Source organism: Pinus tabuliformis, chromosome 8 (genome assembly GCF_031772625.1).
Source record: "Pinus tabuliformis cultivar Carrire ecotype Pingquan chromosome 8, CPIR1, whole genome shotgun sequence".
Taxonomy (NCBI): Eukaryota; Viridiplantae; Streptophyta; class Pinopsida; order Pinales; family Pinaceae; genus Pinus; species Pinus tabuliformis.
The window spans coordinates 698,228,722-698,256,687 of NC_142294.1; the positions used below are offsets into that span (position 1 = coordinate 698,228,722).

The 27,966-nt window shown below is 36.8% G+C and overlaps 1 protein-coding gene across 5 annotated transcripts in view; it reads right to left on the reverse strand.

The window, feature by feature from the left end:
- Nucleotides 1-3,364: 3,364 nt before the first annotated feature.
- LOC149237531 (histone acetyltransferase HAC12-like) overlaps nucleotides 3,365-27,966 on the reverse strand; it is a 66,280-nt gene continuing 41,678 nt past the window's right edge. For all 5 annotated transcript variants that reach the window (XM_089372679.1, XM_089372680.1, XM_089372678.1 and 2 more), the window contains 3 exons: nucleotides 4,799-4,973; nucleotides 4,113-4,215; nucleotides 3,365-3,806 (listed from right to left, as the gene is read on the reverse strand). In XM_089372679.1, coding sequence (XP_089228805.1) covers nucleotides 3,642-3,806; nucleotides 4,113-4,215; nucleotides 4,799-4,953 — 423 coding nt within the window. In that variant the 5' untranslated portion in view covers nucleotides 4,954-4,973 and the 3' untranslated portion in view covers nucleotides 3,365-3,641. The remainder of the gene's footprint in view (nucleotides 3,807-4,112; nucleotides 4,216-4,798; nucleotides 4,974-27,966) is intronic.

Below are 27,966 nucleotides of genomic sequence, written 5' to 3' on the forward strand. Positions count from 1 at the left end.
TTTGCTTACAATTTGGTGTGGTGTGTCAACTCAATGAAGATTATTCATATGAATTTTTCAATTGAATCGAGACTCTTTATCTGCAATCACAAAACTCAAATAGTAAAATTATCAGTTATATGTTCAATTGAGCTTGTGTCTCATAACAAATATGTACATGGCATGAGGATTTTAAAATGTTTAGAACCATGACTATGTTGAGTTAGTTAGATTGTGATTGCTTTTCATAGATCAGAGTTGTAATTTCATGTCAAATTTCACTAGATTAAGTTAAAAACCAACCTAGCATATATTGTGCATTACATTTCACATGTTTAACAATTCAAATTGACAATTTAAATGTAACTAAATTCTAGTACAATCAAATTCGCTGACATACATATAGTACAAGGAAGTGGAATATATTACATTGTATTCTTAAGATTTCTTTGGATACAAAAGCACAATTGACTTATGGCCCATACAACACCGATGTTGTGACTAATAGCTCTAATACCATTTTGTAACAAATTTATAGCAAAATAAAACTCAATGGAAAATATACAGTGCCAACAACAAATTAATTCAATGATCGTAAGTATAATTAACCACATCAACATATAAAACATATCTTTAGTTTGTCAATGAATTTATCTCGAATGGTCGAGGAATGTTATTATACTCTCTACCCAGGTTTAATCCCTGCAGGTAACATAGTATGCTTTGACATAATGGTTTCCAGCCTTGTTGAAAATGAATAGACCATCAAGAATCGAAACATTTATATCTCTAATATGGAATATAAAGTTTAACAGATTTTTTGTTTATATATTGAATAATAATAATGAAACATGGAAATCATAACAGTATATATAATCAGCATTTCCCAAAATGATAATTACACTTCCCTCCTAATTTTACCCTCTTCTCAAGTACTCATAAGGTCATTTATAATAAAATGACATATGATAATTACACTTCCCTCCTAATTTTACCCTCTTCTTAAGTACTCATAAGGTCATTTATAATAAAATGACATAACTAAATTTAAATTACATAACAAAGATAGAATTATGTCTCCTTCATCAAAATATATGACTATAATATAATCAAAATTACATACAAATATATATCAAACAGCAATGAATGTAGCATGAGTCAAAACTAATTTCCATCATTTCACTTTTAGCAATATAAATACACAATTCTCATATACAACAACAACATTAGACTTCAATGTAGCAACAATAAAAATCTATATTGCTTATCATTCCAAAAATTCCCCACCGCCTAGTTGTAGAAGAGGGATATTCTACCCAACTATAGGCTCCATGTTGCACCAGTTTTCTTTGCAATAAAGGCCACCCCGAGCTAAGACTATGGATCCACAAGGACAGCCTCTTCCTATGACTAATCTCTTCTCACAAGCCAATTCCCTACTGTACGGTCAATATCAACACTAACAAGAATACCAATCATAACCCTCTTCCCCATTAGCCTACACAATCCAATGAATAGGGTCTCCTTCTCTATCCCTACACAATCCAATGAATAGGGTCTCCTTCTCTATCCCTCAAGCTATTCCACTTCACTCCAAAGCTCCAATGTGGTTAGCCAAGAAATCTCATTGTTGGGATCCAAAGATTATCAATTGTAACAAATTTGTCAAGACAACAATTAACAACCACAATTTTCATACAACTCATAGCTAATTCCCCACTAATTAATTGAACAGCATTTAGTCAATAATGAAAAGAAATACTTGAAGAAAATAAATACTTGAGATCATAGAAATTTTGAGTAAATCATTTACGTAAGCTTTTGTCAGCTTTTGCTTTTGTCTTAGTCTATTCAAACCTTATTGTCAAATTATATTATTCAGCTTATATATATAGAATTAAAATCAAAATATTACACTCACCTCTTTTTTATCTTTTTTAAATTTCATACAAAACCAGACATAACAACACTACCATTCAGTTCACAATACATTTGTGAAAAAAAAAAACACTAAACATTATAACAGGCTAGGAAAAGAAAAGCAACAATAAACACAGAGCAAGAAAAAGAAAAACAACAATAAACACATAACACAATACATTTGACCAAAAAACTAAACATTATTATAACATGCTAGGAAAAGGAAAAGCAACAATAAACACAGAGCAACAAAAAGAAAAACACCAATAAACACCCAACACAATACATTTGGAAAAAAAACACTGAACATCATTATAACATGCTAGGGAAAGGAAAAGCAACAATAAACACAGAGCAACAAAAGGAAAAGCGGAACAAAACACGATGCTAATAATTAAAATTCAAATAAATAATAAAGCAAAGGAGATATATATTTAATGGAGTTTCTTTGTTAAAACATACCCACCATCATAACCATTGGCGGATCATTATTCTACAACTCTGAAACTTTCAAAACAAAAACACATAAAACTTTCGATTCAACTTTATATACAGTTTGAAGAAAAAGCAGAGCACAACATATACAATGATTGTAATTAGAAAATGGTTACGATGTTAAATGAAAAAGTTTCAGAAAAATAATATATATATTTCTTCATATGCATTTTTTTGCAACTAAACCTTTTATTTTGAATTTTATGTGAATCATTAGAAAATGGTTACGATGTTAAATGAAAAAGTTTCAGAAAAATAATATATATATTTCTTCATATGCATTTTTTTTGCAACTAAACCTTTTATTTTGAATTTTATGTGAATCTTTAAATTCTGAATCTTTTTAGGACTTCTTAAATAATCATGTAAAAATGAAAAGCTTAAAGAATTAGCATGTACTTAAAGATCCATTCACGGCAATTTTCAAAAATAAACAATTTATAAAAACACAGTACACAGTATTTATGGTTTGTAGTGGGCTATAATTAATTTTAAATTAAATTTTAAATTACAGTGTAAGTTTCTGAACAGGGAAAAAATTTCAAGAGCAAAGGAAAATTTTAGGGTCTAATATTAGCAAGCAAATTAATTTTCCATATTTTTTCTGAACAGGGAATGAACAGGGAAAATGAACAATGAACAATGAACATGGAAAAAATTTCAAGAGGAAAGGAAAATTTTAGGGTCTAATATTAGCAAGCAAATTAATTTTCCAGCAAATTAATTTTCCATATTTTTTCTGAACAGGGAATGAACAGGGAAAATGAACAAGGAAAAAATTTCAAGAGGAAAGGAAAATTTTAGGGTCTAATATTAGCAAGCAAATTAATTTTCCATATTTTTTCTAAAAAAGAATCACCAATTTCTATTTTTCCTAAAAAATTATTCGTCCACATTTTATTTTATATTATAAAAAAATTACCTTAAAATCACAAAATTTTATATACACTGACATCAATTTTATATACCGTAATATCAAATCATCAGAAAAATAAATATTAAAAACGTCAAAATTTCTAAAATTTAAAATAAACTTTCATCCTTAGAATTTTCCTAGCTTGGAAAAGATCTTGGAAGGAAAAGACCTTGGGACAGACCTATTTCCCAGAGCATCTGCACCCGAGACACCACACTAAATACTAGCGTTTTCATTACTATTTGGTCTTCTAATTCCCATACCAACTGTATTAAGATCACAGTGCTTCTGCCAGAACCACTAACCGTGGAAATGTCAGTACCTAGAGGTTCTACCGTTCATTTACATTTCCACTTTGTTGCAATCCTGGAGTTGGTACCATTGTTCCAACAGGAGGATTGTTATGACGAAGCCGTTTCATCAGCTTGTTATGAAGAAGCCGTTTCACCAGAGACTGCAAACGCCGCTCCAAAGTATTCAAGTTCATGTATTCTTCCTGATAGAAACCAAAAAAGTAAAAATTATCTAAACCACATGAAACACTTCAAAAGAATGTCACAAGGTTCAGTTCAACAATCTAATAACTTTTAGTTCGGGTGGAATAGAATTATTTCCACAACCCAAAAAATTAAATACTCTCAATTTCAACCAGCAAATTAGCGTAAATCCTTATCTGGCTCATGCAGAAGGTATGTTTGTTTAGCTGTAAAATGACAATGTGAAATTCGACGAAATTTCAGTTGAATGCCGAGCTAACCCTCGAGGCAAAGGATTTACTAAATGGCGTCCAAGTGCTCTCTACCTTTGTAGCAGACTCCTTGAATAGAACTTCCTCCAAGCGCCTAACGAGGTTGGGAAGCCGCTGTTGCCATTCAGAAGAAATGGGCCCATGAAATACATGCAAGCTGACAAAAGAAATAAAACATAAAATTAAACTGATGAACTGTAATGTATTTACGAAACTACCTTTTTAAGAAAAAAATTAGAGAATCCAAAGACAATTTCATATAATATTAGACTCCACTCCCTGCATTCATCGCAACAGTTAGAAATCAAGCAATTAAGTGTTGTGCAGAACATTCATACCATAAAAGCAAACTTGTTTTGACTCTCACCCAAAATCTCCTTGACCCAAAAAAAGAAAGCATACAAGAAAGTTTGACTCTCCAAATCGTACGATACACGCTTTGGTCCATGGTACTGAGTAAAATGTATTCATTTATTGGGAAACATTATTGAACTAAGCATACTATCAGATAAAAGGTCGTACTAAAGTCTTGGGTTTTGCAGTAACTATAGCAGCCGTGGTACGTGACTGCAACTGCTTGGTGTTTAACTAAATTCTCTACATGAGACAATTTAATTCTCTTGGCTCAAACACTCGGAACTTTTAATTAAAGAACTTAAATAAAATGGACAAACTTTAAAATAAAACTTATATGTTACTGCTATTAAGAATCAAGATTATTAGGCCTTTTCAAAACTTACATATTCTCTCTGATATACTGCCGCACTTGATATAAATCAGTGTCATCATGCCATGGCCTTCGTATAATTCCCAGATTTGATGTTTGTGAAGATAAAACGTGATGTACCCGACCAACCTGGTGCCTGCTGGCATCGTTTTTCGATTTCCCTCCCATTAATTCTCAACTTTGATGCCCTGCATATGATACGGTCATGCAATCCTTACGACATGCAATTCCATGCATAACTTATAATAACAAACAAACAGAAATATAAATGTGCACAATATCATTGAAATTAAACACATTATTACACATAACAAACAACATTAAAACACAATAAGCAAAATAATTTTGAAATCTCTGGAGTGGCTGCAATTGGCTGCAAATCTCAGATGTTCCACCCAGCCATAGATCTCACTGTTCCATCTTTCTCAGCAGCAGGTCACCCCAAGCTTGGGCTATGACTCCACTAGGGCAATGATGGTCTAAAACCCACATAATAGCAAGGTCAAGGTACCAAAATCTTCAACAATTCCAACCAACAAGCTAAAGCCCACATAATAGCAAGGTCAAGGTACCAAAATCTTCAACAATTCCAACCAACAAGCTCCCATTCCCCATTAGCCTACACAACCCAAGTGGCCCCCTTCTCTATTACATAATCCCTTAAGCTATCCCACTTACCTTCCAAGGCTCCAGCACAAACCGACCAAGAAATCTATCAGTCTTGAAGCTCCAAAAACTCCAGCTGCATCAATGGAGTCTCTAGGTACCCTCCAGTACTCCACATTCCTCACTTCAAAGCTCCAACCTTCCCTCAGGCAAACCCAATGAGGATTGTATGCTCAAACAATAGACTTCACTTAGAATTTTGCTCACATAAGCTCATAGGCTTTTCCCAATTCAATTCAGCAGCAGCACACAAGTGCCATGACAATGGCAAGAAAATATGGCAATGACAGAGCAAGGCTGGCCACATGAATTGTATGAGCAATGATAAAGAGTGATGGTTTCCATTAAGCCCCTTAACTTTTGCATGCCTCGTGCTTTTTGACACATGGCACTCCCTTAAGCCTATTAATCCTCCCTTTATGAAGTTCGACCTCATGCTTTAGACTTAAGCAATTTAACCCGTACATTTTGGACTAAGGAATATCAGGCCTCAATTGAACGTTAGCTATATCATGTCACGATTTTAGGATTATATCACGCCTTATTACTCACTATAACATTGCTTTATGACCATGGGATATATCCTCAGAAAGTGACAAAAAGATTAATATAAGGTTATGACTTTAGCTTAGGAATCACTTCTCGGTTTAGTCCACTGACTTTTCCCTTTTGTGGAGTCCTAGCCCCCTATACTCTTTTAGTTCTATGCTTCAGAGTCGTGCTGTTATTTTATTAACTACAGATGTTACTTTATTAACTACCGATGTTATTTTATTAACTACAGATGTTACTTTCTTCACTACCACGTGTTCATCAGTCTTTCAACATATAGGTTCTTTAACCTAAAGGCATTACAAGCACTCACCCAAAAACATATTGGCTTACCAGCCTAAAACATCATATGTACACATAACCTTAACAACTTGGAGATCAAGCTAGGGTATTACGTTCCCTTCTTATTTTTTCACCGTCACCAATACATCTATATACAAGTGTACATCAGTTTTTCTCAAATTTTTCAAAAAGTTGTGGGCACTCTTCCCACACTGCCTCTCCATGCTCCCACATGACCTCTCCTAAGTGTTGAGTTTTGTGCAACTAAGGTAGAAATTTCCTTAGAAAAAATATATAAATAAATAACACTTTATGAAGCGAATTATTTCCAAGTGGCTCCAAAAGTGCTAGGTTGGCTCTTCTAGATGGTCAATTCGACTTGCCTAGAAACTTACATGACGGCTAGTTGGCTTGCCTTGAAACACTCTCATTCAGATCACATGGTGGCTATATAAAGAGGTTAATCCGATTTCCTTGATATGTAATTCGATCACGCACACAATGCTCATTTGTTCTCCTACGCGAAGGTATTCAAAGAGATGTTTAAGAGTCAGATCAAGTGAAGAAATTTCTCTTATACCTTTTGTTGAAGACTGTGATTTGGTTGTTCATTATTCTGTGACCTGAGCTCATTGATTGGTCAAAGATTATAACTGCCTCAGGCCTATAACTAGGCCAAGATTTACTTCAGATCTAGATCTGATACATTTCAGATTTAGATCTGAGCCACCTCAGGATGCCATTTTAGAATTGTGATCTGGTCCGAGCTTATGCCTTTGCAGATCTGTATTCTATCTCAAGTTTGAGCCTCAGAAGGGAAGAAGATCTGAAATCTGTCTCTGTGGATGGTGGGAGGATCAGCCTCTTGTTTCAGATCTAGCTTGAAGACATTGTGAAGAAGACCTTAAAACTTGTGGAAGCTATTATCAGTGGTAGATCTCTTATCATCACTGGTGATCTCTTTCACATTGGTGATAAAGTTCTTGCATCAGTATTTTATCTCTCCCACTATTAGCAGATTCATTGGAAGCCTGATATTTCGTTTCATCATTAGTAGATCTAGTGGAGATTTCTCTCTCACATTTCTGGAGATTTCTTTCTTGCATTATTGTTTGGCAGATTTCGTATTATTGGCAAGATCTCTATCTTGTATTACCATTGGTGTTAGATCTTCCTCGTATTAGATCTCACACTTCAGAAGATTTGTCCTAGTTTAAAAAGGGGTAATGTTGTTGTCATTGAGAAAAGGGTTTTGTACTCTACTTATGTATCTCTGCTGAACATTTGATGAAGATCTAATAGAAGAATATTCTTAAAGGGTTTTCAACTTTTCCACCTGTTGACCACTACCGGTCAACTGCCCATGCAATACACCTCCTTTCTGTTGGCAGAGAGGGGTAGCTCCTGAGCGACGTGTCCGTGCCAGCCTACAGTCATCAACAGCTTGATCATTTTTGTTGTAAACCCAGTCTGCATGTATGAATTGTAAATAATCTAAGCAGATCAGAGTCATGTATGTAAAGTTGCCTAGGTGGACCTAACTTTCTAATGATGATCTACGTCCCGGGAGGTTTTTCGTCTCACCGATCTACGATCGGCAGAGTTTTCCTTCAAACCTGACCCCAAAGCCGGGATGGATTTTGTCATTAGAACTTTAGGAGAATCTTAGTGTGTTAATCTGCTAGATTATAGTTGTGTCGCAGAACTGGGTGTTCTATGAGGGTCTGTATTAAGTGGGTTCATCCCTTTGAGATGTAAATTGTAAAAAATCATGATGAAATGTGTCTTGAGGGTTGAAAAATGTTGTAAATCCCCTCATGAGTCCTAAGTCCTAGGTCCTAGGTGATGTTTCCAACGGCTTAGTTCGAATGATCCATTTAAGAAAATAAATGAAATACTAAAATAATAAAATAAATATTAAAAAAAAAAAAAATGAAATAAATAAAAAATAACAAAAAGTTCATAAAATAAAGCAAAAACCCTAAACAATAAAATAATAATATTTTTGTGAATGCATGCAAAATATCTCTTTTTTAATAAAATCGACGGATGAGATTAAGAGATGTCTTAACCCTCATCGACGGTCGAGATCGCTTCAACATGGATCACTCAAAACTAGCCGTTGGGATCATTTCCTTTATATAGGGTCTTAGGGGGTCATTTTACAGGTTTATCTGATCTGTGAGTCTGTACTAAAAAAAGCTCTCTTGTAATCTGATTTTCTGGTTAATAAAAAGACTTTGGGGTTCAACACTGGCTGGTGTTACTCTCTGGAATTGCTGTGAGATGTTTATTTTTCTGCATATTTCAGTTTCCAGCAGTTAATAATAGCTTGTTTTCAGAGTATTGTGAGTACAGGTACCTTGCTCACGTGCTAGGGTTTGAATGTTGTAGGGTTTCTGGAATAATGGTAGGTATCTCCATTATTTCTTGAAATCTAGCAGCATTTCTTGCCCTCTTTACTGATGGTTGCTTGAGGTGTGCAGGAAATCTTTAGGTGAAGGATATTTGTGGGCGTTTGGGGAAGTTTTGGGCTGAACCAGCCGACTCCCACAGGCTTTTCTGTGCAGAGCCCAGCTGATTGTTCCCTGGGTTAATCATTTAAAGTTTATTTCCTGTTTTACATGAGAGATTTTCTTTCTGTTCACAGTAAAGTTCAAAATTTCTGATATATTGAAAACATTACTGCAATTATTGTCAAATCTGGCTGTCCAGAGCTATAAATTTTTGTGACTTTGGGTAAATTTTAAAGGGTTTACTGCAAAATTTTGTGCATGTCTGCCAGATTTCGTTTTCGTCTTTGCAGATTATAACCTACAGCCGTCATCAGGACCGGGAAATCTGTGGATCGTGTCTCACAACGCCTTTAGCACAAACAAACACTGCCAAATCTGGGTGAGATATCTGCAAACTGGCGTAATCTCTCAATCGATTTCCATAAGGTACGCTTTCCGTTTGCTTGCAAACCTGTTCTTGTTGGAATGTCAGTGTAAAATCGTCTTGACCTGAGTTCTGTGCGGCAAAGCATAATTCCAAACGCTGCTCATCATTTTGACGCCTCGTTTTCTGCGTATATGCATTCACGATTTTGTGCTCAGATTGCTTATGCAGCTGCGTTGAATCTATTATTCGCTGCCGTCGTTTTTTCCATAAGTCGTTTTTGTTTGCCAGGCGTTGTTAGCATTCTCGTTTGTTTTGTATTTTCGCATATAAAAGGGGTGAGCATTAACCATTTTTCGACTTTTTTCCATCTAATCCCTTCACCGCAATCACGAATGTAGCCTTATTGCGCACGCAGTCTCTTTTCAAGCCAAGGTAACGATTTCCTTATTTCTGGGTATCTGTTTGTCTGTCGACTGCTTGTATTGCGTTGTTGGGGCTTGCATCGCGCATTTTCTCCGCTCCTGTCAGCAAAACCCTTGTCTCATTACCGCTTTCAATCACTGGTCTTGCTGCCTCCAATCGTCATTCAAACGCATGCGTTGATACTGTGACTGCGTTGTCTTTCCTTGTGGTTTGAGCTGCGGTTTCCCCTTGAGCCGTTTTTCATTCAATTTTTAGTGCCCAGGTCTGAATACGCTCCGGCGTCGTGATTTCGATTCACTAGTTTACCCGTTGAGCCATTACGCAAACCCTCGTTCTCTCTGCGGTTTTCGTTTTACGAGTGCTGGAGTCTCACCGTATCAGCATGCTCTTTGGATCTCAATTTTTGCGTAGGTGTTAGATCTGAAAGCTAGACGTAGGTTAGATTTTAAATTTACGCTTCCTTTCAATTAGATTTCAAATGAATTCTGGTTTGATTTTGTGTGGTAGCGTAGTGGTAGGTTAGCATAGGTTTTGTTTAGGTTTAATTTATTTAATAAGTTTTCACTAGTTTCGTTCCACAGATTTTATGATTAGCTCCTTTTTTTAGGATTTAAATATTTAGATTTAATTTTTTTTAGATAGTTGCATTAAAATTTCCTAAAAAAAAAAGGGGGATTGGATTTAGTTTTAGCTTTACTTTTATTATTTTTTCTTTTTTTTGTATTTTTTAGGATAATTTCTAGTTTTCTTTTAGGATTTTAGATTTTTATTTTATAAATATAAAAATCAGTAAAAAATAAAAAGGAATTAAAAAAATCAAAAAATGTTTTATGTTTTAAAGTTAGGATTTGTTTTATTCTTAATATAGTTTAGTCTTAGAATAATTTTCTAGATTTTCCTTTTAGATAGAAGAAAAAAAAAAAAAAAATTGAAAAGCATAAAAAGTTTTTTTTTTTTGTGGAGAATTACTTTTACCACCTTCAGTTGCTTATCACTGCATATCTTTCACGCTGAGATCTGAACACAAAATAGATATCTGGTTTCACTGTTATTTAAAGCAATTTATTTCTCTTAGTTTGCTGGATATCGTTATTTGAAGAGCTTTGTGGTTTTACTAGATATTTAAAGCATTGCTCTCTTTATCTGATGATAAATGATTGTTGTCCGTGGTTCATGTTCTTATATCATCTAGCTAGTAATCATTTAGATCTTTTAAGGCACTGGTCTGCTCAATTCATCAAATCATTTTAGTGCTTATCTCAATCGTGCATCTCGTCTCCCAGCCCAACTGTTTGGCAGTTGGCCTCCATCACCTCACAGGGTCTACCCCCCTTAGCCGCGGGAGACAGGCTTAAACGGAGGGATCGGGGATCAGAGTGACAGCCCCCGATCTGAGCGTTGTCGTGTCAATCCGCGCGACAACATTTTTTGGCGCCGTTGCAGGGGATAGAGTTTTTTTGTCCTTGGTTCTTTCATTTCAAGCTTGGCTGTGCTTAGCTTCTTGTTCAAGTGGCGACTCCACTTCCCATATTATCTGCAAGAGTGTACACTAGAAGACATCCAGGCAGTCTGTGCAACCCCACTCCTGATCCTGAAAAGGTTTACAGGGTGCGATCGCACAAACTCGCTTCTCGTACACTCCTTACAAATCTTGGACAAGAAGCCCTTTCTGACATTCATTTGCTCTTTAGGGGTCGAGTTAGGCGTAGCACCATGGGTATGTATGCCCCTTGTGATTTTTCTAACATCCCAGGGTACCCTAATGATATTCCATCTGTTGGGATAGACAAATTACCTAACTTTCAAGGAGACAATGCTATTACTGCTAATTCCCATTTGCGAGATTTCAACATATGGTTGGCTAAGTATGCTAGATCTCCTGATTTTGATCATGAGGATGTCAGGATGACTCTTTTTATCTTGACTCTAGGAGGTGATGCTTATGACTGGTTTACAGAAAAACCTCCAAATTCATTTGACTCTTTACAATCAATCATTAATTCATTTAAAGAAAAATATGGAGATAAGAGAGAGGGAAGACATCTTGTAAGAGCTCTTACTCTAATGAAAAAGAGAGAGGATGAAACTGTTGAAGAATTTAATAGAAGGTTTAATGGTATCATTAGGGAATTACCTCAAGACTATAAACCTACAGATAAAACTCTCCAAGATTTTTACATCGATGCCTTTGGTCCTGAACCTTCTTATGAGTTAAGGCGTGCTAAACTTGGTGATTATCGAGATTGCCAAGCCTTAGCTATAGAACTTGAAAAGGACAAGGCAGCTTCTGGGAAGTCTGAAATCCCAGGTTATGATAGGGCTGCTACGAAACTAAAGGAACCTAAGGGAAAAGCAGCCCAAGAGCCTGAAAATGAACTTGTTCTCAAGTTACTTCAAAAAATTGAAACCATGGAAATTAATCATAACAAGGAGATAAACACTTTGCAGAATAGGTTGATTCAAATGGAAAGAGCGCAATCACAAAATTTTCAACCTCGAAATAATAATAACAGAAACAGTAATTGGCAAAAAAAGGGTCAATCTAGTGAGCAGAGGCCTCCTAATCCGTTTACTAATCTGGTTGATAATGCTCCTCCTTACTGTCGTGCTTGCGATGCTTTTCACGAAGAGTCTTCTTGTCCCATCATCAGAAGACTTCTAGATAATGGAATGTTTGGGACAGGTGAGCAAATAAACGTAGTAGGGAGCAAGTTTCCTTTGCCTATGAATGATTGGATAGATGTTAAGGAAAGGAGCTATGATGTTGTGAATCCTCAATCTGCTTTTAGTATAAATAACCTTGAAGACGAAGATGACATTTTGGCTAGGTTATATGGTGAGAAACCTTCTCCTGAGAAAATTCTGGAAATTGCTAGAGATAAGGGTTTGACATACCAGAGAAGGGATAAAGATCAGAGCGGGAATCAAATTCCTCCTCGAACTTTAAACCCTGGTATAAACTCTGGAATAGATGTCGATTTGGGGAGTTGGTTTAATAATGCTAAAATCTGGGTTCCCGTATCTGAGATCGCTAAGATCCCTTCCCAAAGAGACAAGTTACTAAAAGCAATTCAGGGTCCTCAAGTCAACGCTTCTCAACAGAAGATTCGTGAGGTTGACTATCATGATGCTCCTATTTATCTGCAAAGCGTAGATGCTGATAACAAGGATCATCAACCCTTCTTTATCACCTTATTAGTCAATGGGTATAAATTGAATAACTGCATGTTGGATTCAGGTGCATCTGCTTGTGTTATGACTAAAAGGGTTATGGAACAACTTAACTTAAGAGTTTCCAGACCCTACTATAATATATGTGCCATGGATTCTAAGAAAATCGAAGTACATGGTTTAATCAAGGATTTGCAAGTTCATCTTTCGGTTTACCCAGACATCATGGTTGTTATGGATATTGTTGTCGTTGATGTACCTGATGCTTGGGGTATGCTGTTATCTAGAAAGTGGGCCTCTGATCTAGGGGGAAGCATTCAGATGAATTGGTCATATGCTATGATTCCTTCTCCTAGCGGTGACGGTTTCGTTAGACTAAATAGAGAGCCTGAGAGGAAATTTCATGTTGAAAATCCTAAAAAGCCTCATAACGAAATAATTAGAGAGCAATCTGACATCGGGAACTATGCTATCATGTCCAACTTCATAATTCCTCCTGATGAAAAGGTCAAAAGTCTTAAAGATGAAGTCTGGTATATGTATTTCGATGGTGCGTTCTCTAGTCATGGTAAGGGCGCTGGAATAGTGCTTAAGTCTCCCCTTGGTCACGTATTCAAGTTTGCCTATCGTCTAGAATTTGAAGCAACCAACAATGTCGCTGAGTATGAAGCCATATTGTTGGGCCTTGAATTGGCCAAAGCTTTGAAGATTAAATTGCTTAGCATCAAGGGGGATTCCGATCTGGTTATCATGCAGCTTAAAAACAAATTCACATGCAGAAATCAGAGATTAAGAAACTATCGAAATGCTGTGTGGGATACTATGGAGGACTTCGATGCCCTTAACCTTGAAGCAATTCCTAGAGAGCTAAATAGTTCGGCAGATGAACTTGCCGTAGCTGCTACCACTTCTCAGTTGTCTGATGAGTTAATTAACGATAAAATTAAAATGGAAGTAGTATTCAGACCATATGTTCCAAACAACTCAGAGCATTGGCAAGTTTTTAATGATGAAAAACAAGTCGTTCGTTTTCTCAATAGTTTAGACGAGTTTGAGGATTTCCGGTTAGTTTCTGGCGAGGATGGGTCTTTAGATCATAGACATATCATAAATCCCACTCCCAGAAATGTGGTTGCCTTAGAGCAACATTTTGATCGGCATGATGCCACGAAGCTGAGAGAAGAAAACAAGTTGGACCCAGGTGAGTACCTTGAAATTAACATTGGTACTTCTGAAAATCCGAAAATAGTTAAAATCGGTAAAGGTACTAGTTTGGAGGAAAGGAAAAAGTTAACCGATTTACTTCGCGAATATCGAGATGTTTTAGCTTTTTCCTATGACGAATTGAAGGGCTATAGGGAGGATATTATGGAGCATACCATTCCATTAAAGGACGAAAATGCTAGACCCTTCCGGCAGAAACTTAGGCAGATTAATCCTAAGTTAGCCCCCCTGGTCCAGAAAGAGCTTGCGAAAATGCTTGCAGCAGGGATCATCGCTCAAACTAGGCATTCGACATGGTGTTCGAATTTAGTGATTGTCAGGAAAAAGAATGGTACAATAAGACTTTGTGTCGATTTTAGAAACCTTAATCTAGCGTGCAAAAAGGATAATTACCCTTTGCCAAAAATGGAAACTTTGTTGCAAAGAGTAACTGGGTCTGGAATGATGTCATTGCTAGACGGTTTTTCTGGGTATAATCAAGTTTGGGTTAAAAAGGAAGATCGACACAAGACCACATTCACAACACCGTGGGGCACTTTTGAATACATCAGAATGCCATTTGGGTTAACAAATGCTGGAGCTACATTCCAGAGGGCCATGGATTATGCCTTCAAAGGGTTAATCGGGAAAATTATCGAAATCTACCAAGACGATCTTACTGTTTTCTCTAAAGATGGTATCAGTCATATAGATCATCTTAGGAAAGTTTTCGATAGATGCAGAGAATATGGAATTTCTTTGAATCCGGCTAAATCTGTCTTTGGGGTAACAGAAGGGAAATTATTGGGTCATATCATTTCTAAGGAAGGAGTCAAGGTCGATCCCGAGCGAGTTGAAGCAATTCAAAAGATTCCTCTCCCGCATAACCTCAAGTCCCTTCAGTCTTTCCTTGGAAAGATAAATTTTATTAGAAGATTTATCCCAAATTATGCGGAAATAGCTAAGCCCATTCAAAGTCTTCTGAAGAAAGATGCGAAATTTGTCTGGCAAGAAGAGGGCAAAAAGGCTTTCCAAGAAATCAAGTCTGCTATCGCGAAAGCTCCTGTCCTGGTTAGTCCTGATTACTCCAAGGATTTCATGATTTTTTCTTTCGCTTCTGAAGATACCATTGCCGGTGTCTTGCTTCAAAAGAATAAAGATGGTCATGAGCAGCCCATCGCTTTCATGAGTAGAGCACTTCAAAACTCCGAATTGAAGTACAATACCATGGAAAAGCAGGCTTATGCCCTGGTCAAGTCTCTTAAGCATTTTAAAACTTATGTGGGTTATTCTAAGATCATTGCTTTCGTCCCACATTCTGCTGTTAAGGACATATTAACTCAAGCTGATTGCTTAGGGACTCGTGCTAGGTGGGTTACTAAGATACAGGAGTATGATTTAGAAATTAGACCGACCAAGCTAATCAAAGGCCAAGGTTTAGCTCAAATGTTAACTGAAAGTAATAAAAAGACTCTTGGTTTGTTCTGCCTTGACGATCTTTCTTCACCAGAATTAAGAAGGTTAGCTGAGCATGAATGGTATAAGGACATAGTTTACTACTTAACAAATCTTGCATGTCCTAACCACTTAGTCGCTCATAAGAGAAGGGCTCTTAGACTAAAAGCCACTAAGTACTGCCTTATGAAGGATGGCCTTGGATGGAGAAATCCTGAGGGCATAGTGCTTAGGTGTGTTGACGATGTTGAGTCCAAAAGATTAATCTCCGAGTTTCATTCAGGATTTTGTGGTGGTCATTATGCTGCTAGAACTACCGCCCACAAAATCCTGAGAGCTGGCTATTATTGGCCTTCGATTTTTTCTGATGTGCACAAGTTTGTTAGAACGTGTCAAGCCTGTCAACTGTTCACTGGGAAGCAGAAGCTTGCTGCCCTTCCTCTACAACCTGTTATTGTAGAGGCACCTTTTCAGCATTGGGGTCTGGACTTCATAGGGAAGTTCCATGAAAATTCTAGCAATGGCTACTCTTGGATTTTGACTGCTACAGATTATTTCACTAAATGGGTCGAAGCCATTCCTGCTAAGAATGCCACTGAAAAGGTTATCATGGATTTCATTGAAAATAACATCATTACTAGATTTGGTGTCCCCGCTAAGATCACTACGGACAATGCCAAGGCTTTTAGTTCTTCAGAGTTTACATCTTTTTGTTTCAAGTATGGCATTGTCTTATCTCATTCGTCGAATTACTATCCTCAGGGTAATGGTTTGGCTGAATCAAGTAATAAAAATCTCATAACCATTATCAAGAAAATTGTAGGAGATAACAAGAAGTCTTGGGACAGCAAAATCAAGTATGCTTTGTGGGCAGACAGAATTACTAAGAAGAAATCTACTGGTAAATCTCCCTTTGAATTGGTTTATGGCTTGGATGTTACCTTACCTGTGCACCTAAAATTCCTAGCTTACCAGCTTCTCCAAAAATTTTCCACTAATAAAGATGTTGTTCAGAATAGGATAGATCAGATTGTGGAATTAGATGAGACTCGTCGGACAGCTTTTGAAACTATATGTAAAAATCAATCTAATATTAAGAAAAGCTTTGATAAATGCTCTCAATCTAGATCTTTGCAGGTTGGAGATATGGTTTTACTTTGGGATCGCAAAAATGAAAAACCGGGGAAGCATAAGAAGTTTGACAGCTTGTGGCTGGGACCATACATCATTAGAGATATAGTTGGGCCAAACTCATTCTACTTGAGCAGATTGGATGGCGAACCACTTAATCTACCAGTGAACGGCCAAATGCTCAAGCTATTCTTCAGAGATGATATCTGATGCCATGGGGCATCTTCTGTATTGTATTTCTATCCCTACTCCTTGTCTTTTCAGCATTTCATTTCTGTTTTTAGGATTAGATTTACTTTTCATGTTGTTAGTTAGTCAATAAATGAAGAGCTTTTATCTTTCCTGTGCTTAATGTATATGATGATTTTGGAATGGACGCTACTTATTTTTATCTGTGTGTTGTATGGGTGCAGATTCTGGATTCTCACATTCCTACAGTGCAGCAACGTGTCCCCAAGTAGAGCCAGATGTTGACCACTACCGGTCAACTGCCCATGCAGTACACCTCCTTTCTGTTGGCAGAGAGGGGTAGCTCCTGAGCGACGTGTCCGTGCCAGCCTACAGTCATCAACAGCTTGATCATTTTTGTTGTAAACCCAGTCTGCATGTATGAATTGTAAATAATCTAAGCAGATCAGAGTCATGTATGTAAAGTTGCCTAGGTGGACCTAACTTTCTAATGATGATCTACGTCCCGGGAGGTTTTTCGTCTCACCGATCTACGATCGGCAGAGTTTTCCTTCAAACCTGACCCCAAAGCCGGGATGGATTTTGTCATTAGAACTTTAGGAGAATCTTAGTGTGTTAATCTGCTAGATTATAGTTGTGTCGCAGAACTGGGTGTTCTATGAGGGTCTGTATTAAGTGGGTTCATCCCTTTGAGATGTAAATTGTAAAAAATCATGATGAAATGTGTCTTGAGGGTTGAAAAATGTTGTAAATCCCCTCATGAGTCCTAAGTCCTAGGTCCTAGGTGATGTTTCCAACGGCTTAGTTCGAATGATCCATTTAAGAAAATAAATGAAATACTAAAATAATAAAATAAATATTAAAAAAAAAAAAATGAAATAAATAAAAAATAACAAAAAGTTCATAAAATAAAGCAAAAACCCTAAACAATAAAATAATAATATTTTTGTGAATGCATGCAAAATATCTCTTTTTTAATAAAATCGACGGATGAGATTAAGAGATGTCTTAACCCTCATCGACGGTCGAGATCGCTTCAACATGGATCACTCAAAACTAGCCGTTGGGATCATTTCCTTTATATAGGGTCTTAGGGGGTCATTTTACAGGTTTATCTGATCTGTGAGTCTGTACTGAAAAAGCTCTCTTGTAATCTGATTTTCTGGTTAATAAAAAGACTTTGGGGTTCAAAACTGGCTGGTGTTACTCTCTGGAATTGCTGTGAGATGTTTATTTTTCTGCATATTTCAGTTTTCAGCAGTTAATAATAGCTTGTTTTCAGAGTATTGTGAGTACAGGTACCTTGCTCACGTGCTAGGGTTTGAATGTTGTAGGGTTTCTGGAATAATGGCAGGTATCTCCATTATTTCTTGAAATCTAGCAGCATTTCTTGCCCTCTTTACTGATGGTTGCTTGAGGTGTGCAGGAAATCTTTAGGTGAAGGATATTTGTGGGCGTTTGGGGAAGTTCTGGGCTGAACCAGCCGACTCCCACAGGCTTTTCTGTGCAGAGCCCAGCTGATTGTTCCCTGGGTTAATCATTCAAAGTTTATTTCCTGTTTTACATGAGAGATTTTCTTTCTGTTCACAGTAAAGTTCAAAATTTCTGATATATTGAAAACATCACTGCAATTATTGTTAAATCTGGCTGTCCAGAGCTATAAATTTCTGTGACTTCTGGTGAATTTTGAAGGGTTTACTGCAAAATTTTGTGTATGTCCGCCAGATTTCGCTTTCGTCTTTGCAGGTTACAACCTACAGCCGTCATCAGGACCGGGAAATCTGTGGGTCGTGTCTCACAACGCCTTTAGCACAAACAAACACTGCCAAATCTGGGTGAGACATCTGCAAACTAGCGTAATCTCTCAATCGATTTCCATAAGGTACGCTTTCTGTTTGCTTGCAAACCAGTGCTTGTTGGAATGTCAGTGTAAAATCGTCTTGACCTGAGTTCTGTGCGGCAAAGCATAATTCCAAACGCTGCTCATCTTTTTGACGCCTTGTTTTCTGCGTATATGCATTCACGATTTTGTGCTCAGAGTGCTTATGCAGCTGCGTTGAATCTATTATTCGCTGCCGTTGTTTTTCATAAGTCATTTTTGTATGCCAGGCGTTGTTAGCATTCTTGTTTGTTTTGAATTTTCGCATATAAAAAGGGGTGAGCGTTAACCATTTTTCGACTTTTCTGCGTCTAATCCCTTCACCGCAATCACGTGTAGCCTTATTGCGCATTTTCTTCTCAGGCCAAGGTCACGATTTCTTTGTTTCTGGGTATCTGTTCGTCTGTCGACTGCTTGTGTTGCGTCGCTGGGGGTTGCATCGCCCATTTTCTCCGCTCCTGTCAGCAAAAAACCCTTGTCTCATTTACGCTGGTCTTGCTGCCTCCAATCGTCATTCAAACGCATGCGTTGATACTGTGAATGCGTTGTTTTTCCTTGTGGTTTGAGCTGCGGTTTCCCCTTGAGCCGTTTTTCATTCAATTTTTAGTGCCCAGGTCTGAATATGCTCCGGCGTCGTGATTTCGATTCACTGGTTTACCCGTTGAGCCATTACGCAAACCCTCGTTCTCTCTGCCGCTTTCGTTTTACGCGTGTTGAGTCTCACCGTATCAGCATGCTCTTTGGATCTCAATTTTTGCGTAGGTGTTAGATCTAAGTTCTAGACGTAGGTTAGATTTTAAATTTACGCTTCCTTTTAATTAGATTTCAAATGAATTCTGATTTGTTTTAGTGTGGTAGCATAGTGGTAGGTTAGCATAGGTTTTGTTTAGGTTTAATTTATTTAATAAGTTTTCAGTAGTTTCGTTCCACAGATTTTATGTTTAGTTCCTTTTTTTAGGATTTAAATATTTAGATTTAATTTTTTTTAGATAGTTGCATTAAAATTTCCTAAAAAAAAAAGGGGGATTGGATTTAGTTTTAGCTTTATTTTTTTTATTTTTATTTTTTTGTATTTTTTAGGATAATTTCTAGTTTTCTTTTAGGATTTTAGATTTTTATTTTATAAATATAAAAATCAATAAAAAATAAAAAGGAAATCAAAAAATCAAAAAATGTTTTATGTTTTAAAGTTAGGATTTGTTTTATTCTTAATATAGTTTAGTCTTAGAATAATTTTCTAGATTTTCCTTTTAGATTGAAAAAAAAAAAAAAAATTGAAAAGCATAAAAAGTTTTTTTTTTTTTGTGGAGAATTACCTTTACCACCTTCAATTGCTTATCACTGCATATCTTTCACGCTGAGATTTGAACACAAAATAGATATCTGGTTTCACTGTTATTTAAAGCAATTTATTTCTCTTAGTTTGCTGGATATCGTTATTTGAAGAGCTTTGTGGTTTTACTAGATATTTAAAGCATTGCTCTCTTTATCTGATGATAAATGATTGTTGTCCGTGGTTCATGTTCTTATATCATCTAGCTAGTAATCATTTAGATCTTTTAAGGCACCGGTCTGCTCAATTCATCAAATCATTTTAGTGCTTATCTCAATCGTGCATCTCGTCTCCCAGCCCAACTGTTTGGCAGTTGGCCTCCATCACCTCACAGGGTCTACCCCCCTTAGCCGCGAGAGACAGGCTTAAACGGAGGGATCGAGGATCAGAGTGACAGCCCCCGATCTGAGCGTTGTCATGTCAATCCGCGCGACAACACCACCACAGTAGGGTTTTTCCTTGGTCTTGGACCAAATCTGTTGTCTTACTGTTCTTTGATTGTCTTCTATATGGTTATTGGTCACTGCCTGCACTTAAAGGTTGAAGATCTAAGTTAGTTAATTGCAAAATTTAACATGGTATCAGATACAAAAAAGGTGAGATCAAAGCCCACAAAATTATCATTGATTCTTTGAAAGATCATCTTCTTACCTGTATCTCCAAACTGAAGACATCTAAGGAAATGTATGACAAGATTGTTGGCATGTTTGAAGTCCAAAATCTGAATCACGTCCTTGACCTGAAGAAACAACTCAAAGATATCAAATTGAATAAGGGAGAATCTATTCAGTCTTATTTTATAAGGATTACTGAACTTAAGGACCAAATTTTGTCTGCTGGCAAGCCCCTGTCTAATAGAAAATTGGTACACACAGCCCTTGATGGATTTCCTGCAGCTTGGGAAGTATTCATTACTACTATCAGTAATAACAATGTTCTGCCAACTTTTGATGAATTGATTGGAAGATGCAAGCAGGAAGAATCAAGGGTGATTTCAAGGGGTAGAATTCAGAGACATGAAGGAGAACCATTTGCTTTCACTGCACAAGCAAAGAAGAAAAAAGGGAAGAGAATCTTCTAAGCCAAAGTCCAAACCCATTTTTTTCGAGAAGAGCATGAGGAATGGTGAATGCTTTAACTGTCACAAGCATGGGCGTTATGTTCAAGATTGTCCAGAAAGAAAGTCCTCTTATAATCAAAGGAGTAGCAACAACTACAATCAGTCTCCTGATCGAAAAAGGAGGAATTATGGAGGAAGAATATATGAAGGAAGAAGCAATGCTCGCAGTGATCATGATCAAGAGCCTTGTCCTCAAAAGAGATACAGAAATACAAGGTATGAAAATAATGTTGTTGCTTCTCAATCTGAGTACTTTTTGATTTCAGCTTTGTCTAGTGCTTCTCCTCCAGATTCTTTAGATAGTTGGTTAGTGGATAGTGGTGCCTCTAGGCACTTCTCTGGTTATAAATAAATCCTCTCTAATTTGGTTGAGAGGGAGACTGGTTTAAACATTATCCTTGGAGATAACACTACATACCCTATAAAATGGTTTGGCTCAGTTTCTTTTCATTTGGATCTTGGAGAAACTATTCACCTTCAAGATGTTTTATATGTACCTGGTCTAAAGAAAAATCTTGTATCTATATCTACTCTAGAAGATAAAGGAATGAAGGTGGCTTTTATAAAATGAAAGGTGTTAACCTGGCCAGAGAAAACAAACATGAAAAATGCTTTTACTCTTGGATCGAGAGTCGAAGGGCTTTACAAGGTTAATGGGAGACCTGTTAAAGCTATGGCTCAAGAATGCAATTTCAATCAGATCGAGTTATGGCACAGCAGATTAGCTCATCTTCATTATAAGGCACTACCCAAAGTAAAGAAGATGGTTTCTGGAATGTCAAAAATCCAATCAAAACATGATGGTGTTTACCTTGGTTATGAGAGTGGAAAGAAAATGAGAGCGCCTTTCCCCTCTAGCAGAACCAAATCTCATGACATCCTGCAGCTAATTCATTCATATTTGTGTGGACCTATGCCAGTGACATCCATAGGTGGATATTTGTATTATATCACCTTTGTGGATGATTTCTCTAGAAAAACATGGATATACTTTCTAAAGCACAAAGATGAAGCCTTTGATATGTTTAAAAATTTCAAAGCATTGATTGAAAACCAAACTGGAAAGAAAATCAAAGTCTTCAGATCAAATAATGGAGGAGAATTCATTTCAAATGAATTCATTGACTTTTGCAGAGAAGCTGGTATCAAGAAAGAGACCATTGTACCATATAATCCTGAACAGAATGGTGTGGCAGAAAGAAAGAATAGAACTATCATGGAGGTGTTGAAAAATGTAACTAGGTTCGGTCTTCATAATTGTACATGAGTCAAAATGAAATATACTTGTCAAAAGAAAGCAAAAGAATTTTTATTATTAATTGAATTGACTTGTTAAAGCATGGGTTTCATGCTTGGGTCACTTGGTTTAGTTCAAGCCTCCATTATAGGCTTTAGGATTGTTTATTTAAGTCAAAGTCAAATTTTGTTTGGTCAAAAAGACTCCTCCGTCAAGTCTCCTTGCAAGTCAGCGTTCAAACTATTTGTCAACAAGTTGGCCTCACCAAATTGACTCATGTCGGCTCATTTCAGTAGGAAACAAGTACAACTATATATATGAGCATAAGGACTTCACACAAATTACACAGAGACAGTTCGGATCACTTTCAGAGGATGGGTTCATAGAATTTCTGTGAAGTCACAATACAATGAAGATGTAACTTCGCTATAAATTGCAGAGAAGGTTTCGGTGCCTCAACAGTGACAAGGTCTCGATGTTATCACAGTGATAAGGTTTTTTGGTGCTACCACAGGGACAAGGTTTCAGTGCCTCAACAATGACACGGTCTTGGTGCTATCACAGTGATAAGGTTTCGGTGCTACCACAGTGACAAGGTTTCAGTGCCTTAACACAGTGACAAGAATTTGGTGCTATCATAGTGATAAGGACTTGGTGCTCACACAATGACATGAATTTCAGTATATCTCTGATTATGAGTTCGGTGCAAACACAGTGAAAGGAAGTCAAATGAGAAGTATATATATATATGACTACGGATCATGGTACACACAGAACTGAAGATCAAACAAGGATGACTTGATGGAGGGAGTCCCTAGTCTAGGTTGTGAGGGTCTTGGTCATCTCATCTTGTTTTGAATCTACTTAAGGAAGAATTCTTGGCCGGGTTTTCCGATAGAGTGGGGTTTTTCCCTAGCTGCGTGCCTACATCTTGTGTCCTCTTCTATTTGTTGATTGGCATTAGTCTTGATGATAATGAAAAGATAAGTTGAATGAAAGAATAATAATAATAATAAACCATCACGAGATGATGTCATAATAAGAGAAATCAATTAACTTGCCACCTCCTTGGATTTCTCAACATGGTATAAGAGTTGTTGTGAAATAAGGTTGAAAATCACCTTATTGGCAAGAAGGTTTTGGAATTGGAGCAAAGTCACTGTCTGAGATCGAATTCTTGTCAAAAGTAGATCGAAGCATCCAAGACGATCAAAGGTCTAAAGCCTCCTTAGTTAAGATATATAACTTGGAAGGAACCTTCACTACAGGCAGAAGTTCATCATTTTAGGGCTGAATTGGAGTCCATCATTATCACCAACATGCTACTAGAACAGTAGCAGTCCTCCTACAAATTGAAGTCTAAGATCTAAAGCATTCATTTGAGGACTATGAAAGGAATCCGAAGTTTGTCCAGTGGAGAAAGAAATACAAGCCTTACTCTTTGAAGATTTGAATTGATAGTCCGAGCACAAGGAACCAGCGCAAAGAAATCAAGTAAGCATTGTCACTATTCCCTACTTAACAAGATGCATATGCAACAAGTCTAATGGGCTATCAAATCAAAGGTATGTAAACACAAGGTATGTATATGCATGAGCTTTTAGATTTTCAATATATCTAATCTTAGATGGTCAATATAATTCTTGTTTACAATTAGTCTAGGATACAGATGTAATCCCTAAATGACATACAAGAACCTTAATCCTTATCTTCTAGAGTTTACAAGTAATCTAGGATGTCAAGCAAAAGTCCTAATGTTGATTGGAAGAAGGAATAACTTGATCTTCGATATCATAGGATTCCATCCTCCATTGTTACATAGAAAATCTAACTTCAAAAATTAAAATCATGTTCTTGGTACCACATGTTTTGCTTGAAAGTATTTACTACAGGTATAAAAGATCATGGCTTAATACAAAGAGAACACTCCAAGGAATTCGTACAACGTTTGTCAAGGAACATCTCCAGGTATGTCTTAGACTATACACCTTATAAAACTCTCTTAATATAAAAGGTACGTTCATCATATTTTGAAATTTGTGTTACATTACTAACATTGTTATGTCTAGCTTTCTTGAATCTTAAAGATTCTTGTTTGGGTGATTCATCATTAGAGAAATCTACTCTCCTCATATCTTTGATTACTTTTGTGGAACCCTAGAAAGCTAAGTCACCTGACACGGGGATTCGAGACACGTAGGATTCGGGATTCGTGGTGTCGGATTCGGGACACGCTGACCCCCCGGAACAGGACACGTTAGGACACGTTATATATTATTTTATTAAAATATATATATATATATATAATATATTTAAAATATATATATATATATATATTAAAAATGAGATATTATCATATTTCTTACACAAATTTTAATTAATGATACAAATTTATTGATTTCAAACATAGATCTTCATCTATAGCTATTAGCATGCATAGTACATACAAAATTAAAATAAATGTCAATGGTACTGGTCACATAAATGATAAATCTATTAAAAATTTAAATCAGGATTCATAATTCATAACTGAAAGACAACTTACAACTACAAGATAGTAAGATAAACACACTGACAACTGTAGTTTTCTCATTAAGTCATCAAATCAAAATGTGTTACATAGGTAGTGTTGGTGCAATGCCAATGGCAAATAGAAATAGAAAATATAAAACAACTACAGGTATACAAGCCTCAAGGCATCAATTAGCATCACTGTCCCCATCATCATGGTCCCCACTGCTCTCCTCTACATCCTCCTCCTCCCCTGTATCCATAGCCGCCTTTGCATCTGCTAGTATGGAGGCTAAGTCATCAAATCTAACAGGCTCTAGCACTGGATCATTGAGATCCATGTTGGCCAAAACCAACTCAACAATGGTGTCCAGACCCATATCATCAAGAACAGTGTTACTTGGGAGCGGGAGCGAAAGCGGGGAGCGGGAGCAAAAACGGGAGCGGGAGCGACATATTCAAAAGCTCTTGGTTTGGTGCTCTTGATTAAATACGAGTTCCATACCCTAATACATGACAAAATTCAATGGAAACATTGCAATCCCCCAATCCTAAAATCCTGAAAAACTGATAAGTCTGCTGGATTTTGAATGAAATCTAAAATTCTACTTTCTCCATATGAAATCCAATGAGGTCGGAACCACTCTCAAACATCCTGAGTCATTTCATGGTAATGTTAAAAATTTAAGTAAAAGGATGAAAATGAAGATTAAGGAGAATGTCACTTTTACTTTAAGAATTTAACATTACCATGAATAGCATATCAATACTCGGGCCTAGACTTGATTATGAAGCTGCCAAAATGCTCTACTCCTTGCTGCAACAGCACAAATCACTTACCAAATGAAAATATTAATGAGCAAACACGCCCTTTTCATACCTACGCTGAGCTTAGCGAGTCCTGAAAACCGGACACATGTCCTAAAATCGCGACACGCCCTCGGACACAACGTGTCCGAAACGGACACGACGTGTCCTGTGATTTGGACACGAATCCGGACCGAATCGTGTCGGATTCGCCGGATTCGGGATTCGCAGGGGGTTTAAGACGAATCCGGTTTCCTAGCTAGAAAGGTTCATTGTGAAAACCCTAACTTAAGGGTATGTTGATGATTATGTGTGGAACCCTAGCCTACCGAGGGTTATTGTTGAAGTCTAGAGAAAATGCTTGATGCTTTCATGTTTGGGATTTTGGTATGGGTATGAAAACCCTAACTTGTTAGCATTGAATGATAAGCCTAAACCTTTGAAGTTTTGATAATTTAGGGTTTGCTATATTTTGTATTGAAACCCTAGATTATTAGGGTTTGGTAAGGTGTATAAGCAAGACCCTTATAATGTCTTAGAAATGAAATCCTTGGCATGTGTGTGTTTGTTCAATCAAACCCTAGTCTGATCAAGTTTGTTATATGTTTAACTCTTATTGATATTTATGTAGTTGGGTTTGACTAACACATGTTATGATATGCATGTATCATAGATATGAGTTGACCTAGTTGTTGATGGTCATAAGCCCTGGGGTTTGGAACTAAGCCCTAGTCAAAGTTTGTTTCTCTAGGATGATAGTATTTGTGAATTCTAGGGTTGTGGAGTTAAACCTTGGTAGAAATAAAAATCTCTTATATATGATGACAATGTGATAATTTGGGATTTGTAAGATTGTTGAAATCTGAGTTTTAGTTATGATTGATGTCCGATTGGTTGAGAAAATCTAGGGTTTGCAACTAACCCTAGTGGAAGCTAGTCATGTTATTGATTGAGCTATGATTGGTTTTGATTGTTGAATCTCATGTATGAAATCGAGGGTTTGAATGAAGATCCTAGTGGGAAGTCTAACATATGAATTTTGAAAGTTGTTAAATAGTTTGCAGATCTATGTTCGTTTGTATTGTTTCTAGGGTTTGCAATATATTGTAGTAGGGTATGTCATACCTCTGGAAGGAACATTGAAACCCTAGATGTAAAGAAAGTTGTTATGAAATGCTCAATGACTTGATGAAGTAGTCTAAGGGTTATGACATAAACCCTAGCAAAAAGTTGCAGAGTATGTGTCTCTTATTTGTAATTAAGTTTGGGTTTCTGATATATAAAGTTGAATACTTCCGTGATTTTGATATGGTTAACTTCATGCTTCTATAGATTTGGTTGTACTTGCTATCTAAGTTGTGCAGGTACATAATCTTCAAAGATGGTGAAGATGTTCGTAAAGCAAAGTTGATATGATAAGCATGATGGTCATGATAACTTTGATGAAAAGGATGCAAGCGATGAAAGATTCTCCGACATCGTAGAAAAGAAGTTGAGCCCCTAAGTTCAGAGGGATCTTGAATGAAAGCAATCTCCCTAACTTGAGGGGACCCTGGATGAAAATTAGATCCTCCCTCACTAAGAGGGAGTGATGGATATGGTTCTCTACTTCATGTGTCATGCACTAGACCAGGACTAAACAATTGTAAGTTTTAGTGAAGGCCATGAGTGAGAAAAAAAAATTGGAGAATAAATTTTGAAGGGTTGTTGAGATAATAAGAGCCACATATATTTATAGAACAAGTCGTTGCATGAAAATTAGGAGAGGAAGTTGTATGGTTGAGGAATCTTTTGTCAAGATTCATTTGGAAAGCTCTAAGTCTTACTGTGAAAAGTTGAGAAACAACATCGGTTGTTTGAAAGACCCCAAAGGTTTGTATTTATTTATGTACATTTGAAAGTTTGTTACTGATTGGGATTGTGTTTGTATAGATAAATCTCTCAAAGGTTTGATAGCATGTTTTTTACATGCATAAGATTGTCGATAAGCTCGATTGGGAGAGATTTGTTGTCGATCTGTTTGATCAGGGAGGATTTGTTACCGATTGGAACAATCTGGAAGTTGAGGCTTTGTGTAAGACATTGCCTGGGAGGACATCTAGTCGGCACTATGTGTTGATGTCTAGTTCCCAAAGTAGGGAGGGTGGCGTTGGTCGTAGCTTTAACCTCGAATACGCCCCTAGATCCCTAGGTTGATGGTTAGCAAGTAAGCATGATGGTACCTAGACTGGCTAAAAGCTTTATTCCATCTTAGTCCCACCTGGATAGGTTGCCCTGGTCAGGAATCTAGTCCATGGCATTGTGTGCCTAAACTCTTCCTATATTATGTGGTTTGAGAT